The 6,432-nt window shown below is 60.2% G+C and overlaps 1 protein-coding gene across 2 annotated transcripts; it reads right to left on the bottom strand.

Moving 5' to 3' along the window:
- Positions 1 to 1,404: 1,404 nt before the first annotated feature.
- On the bottom strand, positions 1,405 to 3,345 carry HELT (helt bHLH transcription factor). Of its 2 annotated transcripts, none has more exons than XM_015545167.2 (4): positions 3,319 to 3,345; positions 2,784 to 2,888; positions 2,421 to 2,517; positions 1,405 to 2,005 (listed from the first exon to the last, which is right to left on the bottom strand). In XM_015545167.2, exons 1-4 carry the CDS (start codon positions 3,343 to 3,345, stop codon positions 1,506 to 1,508), a joined length of 729 nt encoding a protein of 242 aa, XP_015400653.1. In that variant the 3' UTR covers positions 1,405 to 1,505. The 2 variants fall into 2 exon arrangements, with proteins under 2 accessions (XP_015400653.1, XP_015400654.1); XM_015545168.2 differs by having other exon boundaries at positions 1,405 to 2,002.
- Positions 3,346 to 6,432: the final 3,087 nt, after the last annotated feature.

Raw genomic sequence — 6,432 nt, 5'->3', positions numbered from 1 at the left:
TGATGGTTTACAAATTCCAGGTCACCTCATTCCACGACCTCAGTCAACAGCCTAGGTCAGAGCTCCCTGAAACCCTGTCCGTAGAAACGGAGTAAGTTAACTTATTGTTCTCCAGCTGATCTGGGAGAAGACAAATCCTTGTAGTTCAGTTAAATGGCCTCTGGAAACAGGAAAACCTGTTTTCGAATTATTTATGTAAAGGGCGTCAAAGCTAGGGAACAAAAAAGGAAATAGGGGAACAAAAGAAAAAAAAATCAACGAAGGGGAAAAATGTAAAGCCCCACAAACACAACTTTAGCCAGTTGGATCCCTTGTTCATTTTACCTGTTTCCATAAAACAACAGAAGTCTCAGTTTGCCGTCTGGGTCTTAGAAAAACAAAATTTTTGTTTGCTGTTTCAAATGTATCGCTGTGTTGTGGGTAAGGCGCAGATCCAACTGGCATTGAAAACCCCAATCTCCTAAAGATCACTAACCAAGTCTCCCCTGGACCCTGAAAACTGGCCCCGCTACGTTCTGGGTTGAGCAGAAGGTTAAAATCCACCTTCCCTCCCCCGGGGAGAGGGAAGCCTTTTCTCACCGGGCCTGAGAGCCTGGACGGAGAGTCCTGCGTCTCAACCCCTCGCCGGTGGAGGGCGGGGCCGCAGAGGGAACACTCCCCGGGGGAGCGCGTCCCCGGAGCCGCAGGTCGCCGGCTCGTCACGCGGCCGCCTAGCGTCTCCGAAGCTGAGCCGATCTGTGCGCAAAAGGCAAGGCCAGCCCCCCCGAGCCCTCCCGCGCGCGGAGGAGTTGTCATCCTAAAATAACAAACTTCGTCGGACGTTGTTTCTGAGCCAGAACTCAGAAGTTACTTCCTCGCTCCGTGTCTTACGGAGACGTGTGAAGGCTGTAAAACCCAGTCACGCGTCCCGCGGGCCCGAGCTGCGCGGCTCTCGGGTCCCGCCGGCGCGTGGTGCGCGCGCGACCCCCGGCCTCGTCTCGGGGTAGGAAGGGCGCCCGGGTCCGAGCTGGCGACGGTCCGCCGGGGCCAGCTTGGGGCGGGTCCTTGATTTGCATTTTCTGAGAGCCAGGGCCCCAGTTTTTCGCGTGCGCCCTTCCCTTGAGGCAAATGCCCAAGACGCGCTCCAGTCGGGTGAGGGGAGGGAGCCCCGAATTCCCGCCCCGAAGCCACGCTCCGTTTAGGCTCCCCCCCCGCCCCGCCCCGCACCTCGCAGCGCCTCCCGCCCCCAAGTACTGATGACCGTCACCTGGGCCCTCTCAGGCGCTCGCCCTCGGGCACCTCCGAGGGTGGTTGTGGAGGAGCTGAAGGTAACAAAGAAATCCATCTCTTGGGTCTTTATCAGAAAACGTTTATTGCCAGGGGGAGATCCTTCAGGAGACTAATTTGCTCTTGACCTTCCCCCACCCAGCTTTTTTGTCGGCACACTATTTACATCTGTACAACGTACGGTGTTTTTCCTACGTGGCGCCGGGCGCGCGCGGAGAACCCTGGCGGGCGAGGCGGCGTCAGAGCACCGGGGGGTGCTGGGGCGGGTGCAGGTTGAGGGCGTTGGGGTGGGCGTGGCCGATCAGGTTGAGGTAGTGCCGGTCCAGCCCCTGCACGGGCGTCAGGAAGGGGCTGTGCTGCTGCGCGGGGCTCGGGAGCGCCACCGGCGCGCCGGGCAGGTAGGGCAGCGCCGGGCTGCGGGCCGCGCCGTGCGGCCAGGGAAAGGGCCCGGGGGCGGCGCCCTGCGGGAAAACGGAGGCCTCCCCGGGGCTGTGGCCCGTGAGCTCGGCCCCCGCTGGGTGCAGCTGATAGGAGAAATCCGGCTCCGGGAGCGAACCCAGCGGCTGGAAGGCGGGCTCGGCGCCCAAGCGGGCCTTGGACTGCAGGAAGGCGAGGATGCGCGCGTACTTGGTGTCCTTGGTCTCCATCCTTTCCACGGTGGTGAGATAATGCACCAGGTTCTTCATGCACTCGTGGTAGCCGTAGTGGAAGTAGTTGGCAAACTCTGCTAGCAGTTCTGCTGGAGCGGCGAGCAAACCCGCAGGAAGGAAAAAACAAACCGTGAGCAGCCCCTTCCCCACCGGGAGCCCGAGGCACCCTCCCGTCACGTTTTCTGGCCCGAGATCCCATTTGAGGCCTGTCCGCCCTTACCCCCAGTCTGGAGACCGGAAGAGCGAAAGCAAAATAACTCCTTTTCCCTAAGAGCCTGACCCCCACCCTTCCCCACCTGAGAGGAGGGGACGGAACCAGCATCCCCAGAAACCTGTCCTCCTGTCCCCTTGCTTACGTAGAACCTCGGCCCGCCCCCAACCCCCTCGGGCCGCATCCAGAGTGGAGACCTCTCACGAGGACCCTTTGACCCCCACTCCCGGCCCCAAGTGCCAGTGTGGCGAACGCTCCCCGCCCAGGTTCCCCTTTGTCCAACCCGCGCCCACCTTTTTCTCTTCCCCGGGGAAAATCAGCGGAGTGCAGGGCCCTCAGGTACTGAACGGTCATCTCGAGGATCTCCGCCTTCTCCAGCTTACCGGAACTCTGCAAAAGGAGGAAGAGCTCCTCGCAGCGACCCAGCGAGCGCAAGCCAACCCGGGCAGGCTGGGTGCACGGCTTTATCCCGGGCAGCGAGCAGGCGCTGGGGCGGATCCGCGCGAGGGCCGCCTGGGGCTCGCCCAGCGCTCGATCCCCGGGGAGAAGAGGCCGCAGCAAAGGCCTCTCCGTCTCCAGACTCCCTGCATCCCTGCCGAGCGTGGCAGCTGAGGATCCCCAGCGCCTGGCTCTGTTAGCTCGGCCTCTGACGTTACCTGCTTCGCCAGGGCCATGGGTACCGTCTTGCCCAGCTCGTTCAAGCAGCGGTTTATCCGGTCCCTCCTCCGCTTTTCTATCACTTTGTGGGAAACAGGGGTTCTCTGCGAACAGAGGTTTGAACATTTAGGATAGTGTTGCCCAGGGAGTCGTCAAAGGCATGGCTGCAGCTGCGCGTCAACCGTCTTCCCAGCCCCCAACGCGGCCCAGGGACTCCCCCCCCCCCGGACGGGGGTCAGAGGAGCTCTGCCCTCTCACGCCCGCACCAGTGCGCTCCTCTTCCGGCCGCCCGCCCGCCCGGCTTGGGCCACGCCGTCCAGCTGAGCGCCAGGGCCCTGGGGAGGTGGCCACCGGCCTCCCGAGTTGAGGAAGCTCCTCTCTCTGTCCTCGTTCCTCGCCCAAACCACTCAAGCTTCCTCCGCACGAGAGTCCCGTGTGCCACGTCCCTGCCGTCGGTCCAGCCAGGTGGCGGCTCCGGGAGTCAGACGCCCCCACCAGTGGGGCGCAAGGGTTGTCTGGGCTCAGCCGACTCACTTTGCGTTCCTTAAGCTTGTCTGACATCCTGGTCAGGACGCGCCCTCGGGAGAGGCGGTGGCGCGAGTCACCCGTCCACTTTCCGCCTCGTGTGCCTCCTCGAGTGTCCCAGGTAGACTGCAGCCTCCCAACTCCGAGGGGCTGCCTTATAAAGCGGTCATCTAGGGCTCCAAGTGCATTCACGAGTTGAATTATTCCATAGGATTAGGGGAGCTGCGTTTGGGGGGATGTATGCATTCGAGATCAGTTTTAAAGAAGTTAAGAAAAAAAAAATTAGCAGCCGAGGGGGGCGAGCTGGGGGCAGATCAGCTTTGTTAATCCACGTGGCCCTTCAAAGGACACGTGATCGGCGGGGGAATAACATTTGCATGGCAACAGCCCCGGCGGGAAAAGGAGGCGGTAAACTGGGGCCGGCGGGCGAGCGAGCGCCTGCAGCAGGCGCAGAGCGCAGGGGCGCAGCGGCCGCGGGCACCGGGGGGCGAGGACCCTCACAAAAACAGTGTCGCCTCCTTTAGTCCCACCGCTGAGTCTCACACGATTGCCTGTTTACAAATCCCAGCAAGCCCGCAGTCCCAGCGCCGAGTGCGTTTTAAAGCCTGTCCAGAGTCATTAAAGTAATTAAGTAAGCCTTTAATAGGCTGTTCCGCCGGGTTCAAGGGAGAGCTCTTGGAGACGGAGGCGCCCCGTTTGTTCCCAGGCTTTTCTCACACGACTTGGTGACACGTCCATCTCCCCCCTTTTTGTTTACACCGCTTTATTTGTCCGGACATCCCGGCAGGTGTGGGGCTGCGGCTGGCACACGAGGCTCCCGCCTCGCCTCGCCCCTCCCGCCGGTCTCTGGCACGCGACGCTCCCCCCTACTCTCTGACCACGTCGCTTGCTTTCTTTTCTCCCCCCCTCGGGCTCTCTCTTCGCGGGGGGAAAGAGGCTCAATTTGTAGCCTATTATCCTATACGAAAATGTCCATTGAAATGTATGAATAGTTTCATTGGGCTAAATTTTAATAATGCCAGAGGGTGGGGGGAGGAGAGACAGGCAGGCGTGTGTGTGTGTGTGTGTGTGTGTGTGTGTGTGTGTGTGTGAGGGGGGGTGGTGGGAGGATTGGGGGGCAACACGGAGAAGAGTGGGCCGAGAAGAAAAGGGGGAATGCAGCTGGCCCAGGCGAGCATTATGCGACGTCACCTGCGAGAGGGGGCGCCTACAGACCCCTATTCATTTGCCTAATTTTGGTCAATTTAACAAACTTCAGGAGAAATTATTGTGGCTTTGTCAGGGAGGGTGAAGCCTTCTGATCGAATTAACAGCATGTTTTGATCCGGTAAATGTCATTAGAAAGGGAGAAACAATCGCGCTTAGAGGGCTCTGAGTAATGCGCCCAAGTGGAGACGCCAAAGCGCACGGCTCACAAAGGGAGCAAGTAGCTGCCACAGGGAACTTTTGTACCCGCCCATCGCCCAAGTTTTGACACAAAAAGGCATTATTTCATACTTGAATACGTTTAATCCAACGATTGTCTATTTTCTGCAAACATATTTTCACAGCATTGTTAACTTTTTATGTCCCCCTTTCGCGGGCGCCTTTTCTTAACGTTTGGGGGCGGGAGAGCGCAGACACTTTGGGCATCAATATTTGTCACTGAAAAGGGCTCCGTGAAGTTAGGGAAGTTGATCTCTTTTTTATGGTTTTAGAGAGCGAATATATGGGGGGAGGAGGAGGGAGGGAAGGCACCAACAGAAACGAGGGAGGAAATTTGCTGGACGGGCCCGAGGGGAAGGAGGGGGGCGGCGGCGGCTGGGAACTCCCACCGCCTCCCGCGCCTCTGCGGGCAGCCTGGCCGGCGGCCGGGGGCCTCCTCCCCCACCCACCGGGCTCGCTCGCAGTTGCTGCCTCGGACCCGCACTCTGGGGTCTCCAGGCGTGCGGGGTATGGGTGGCGTGTGAGCTTTCTCGCAGATGGAAACTATAAAAATGGCTTTTGTTTTACGACCTGCTCTAGGGCCACCGAGCTCTCACCTTTTTCTGATCTGTTCCATCTGAGAACAACCAAGCCCTCTCCTTAGATATCCTTGCCTCCTTTTCTGCTCCGCACCTCGCCTAAATTCTCTCCCCTCTGCTGGACCGTGGCAGGGCCCGAGCTCTCCCTGGGGTGTCGTTGGTCCTCGGCAGAGGTGGCTAAGGAGGAGCCCCGCTCGCCGGTGGGACCTGGGGAGCTCCTAGGGCGCAGAGGCGGGCCCGGGGTGCTGGGCCTTGGGGAAGAGAGCGGCCCACCCGCCGCGGCCTGGGAGCTGTGGGGCCCGGTCGGCACCACGCACCCCTGGGGTCTCCCTCTCCGTCTCGCTCTCAGTCTCCTCAGGACGGTTCTTTTCTGCTTCACGCCAGATTGGACACGACCCGCACCCTCCCGCGCAGGTTGCTCTGCCAGCCGCCGGTGCCCTCTCAGGGGTTGTCGATTTCAGCATATTCACTCGCACACAAAGGGATTAAACACGAACCCTTATCATCCAAATTAACTAACGTGAATGGGTAAAAGGGAACGCGCACACTTCTCACCCCACCCGCCCCCCCCTTTTAAGCCAGCGGACTAGGAGTTGATCCTCTTACTGCTGGTGTTAACCGCCAGCTGCAGGCACCTTCCACGGGCCAAATTTCATTCTGTGCGAACTGTTTAATTTCTCGTGGTTGCTCGCGGAGCTGGGCCCCAGGGCGGTAAGTACCCGCGTGTGGCTTGGGGATTGGAGGCGGAGGCAAGTGAAGGTGGGGGGCAGGCGCGCGCATCCCTCACCAAGTCCCCCAGCGGCTGCTGCAGCCCTTTCTGGGAGACCGGAAACGCCGCTCCAGGTTCAAGGTGAGGCTACGACTGTTTTCTCTCTGGGCCTGAAGGCTCCAATGGCACTGCCAGAAACTGGGGCGCCAGGACCCTCAAGGCCATCGTTCCTCAACCTCCTCTCCAGGATGGCCATGGTGTTCCCTGATCTTGACCGAGTTTCCACTAAGCTGGGTCGTGAGGCCCTGTGGGTGCCAGAGCCTACAGTCCCTCACATCCCAGCTCCACCCCCGCCAGCTGGGCCAGACATTGGGCTGGGCCTCAGCGTCCTCTTCTGTGAAATGGACGTAA

Source organism: Panthera tigris, chromosome B1 (genome assembly GCF_018350195.1).
Source record: "Panthera tigris isolate Pti1 chromosome B1, P.tigris_Pti1_mat1.1, whole genome shotgun sequence".
Taxonomy (NCBI): Eukaryota; Metazoa; Chordata; class Mammalia; order Carnivora; family Felidae; genus Panthera; species Panthera tigris.
The sequence above is the reverse complement of the archived record's forward strand: the minus strand, read 5'-3'. Positions and strand labels throughout refer to the sequence as shown.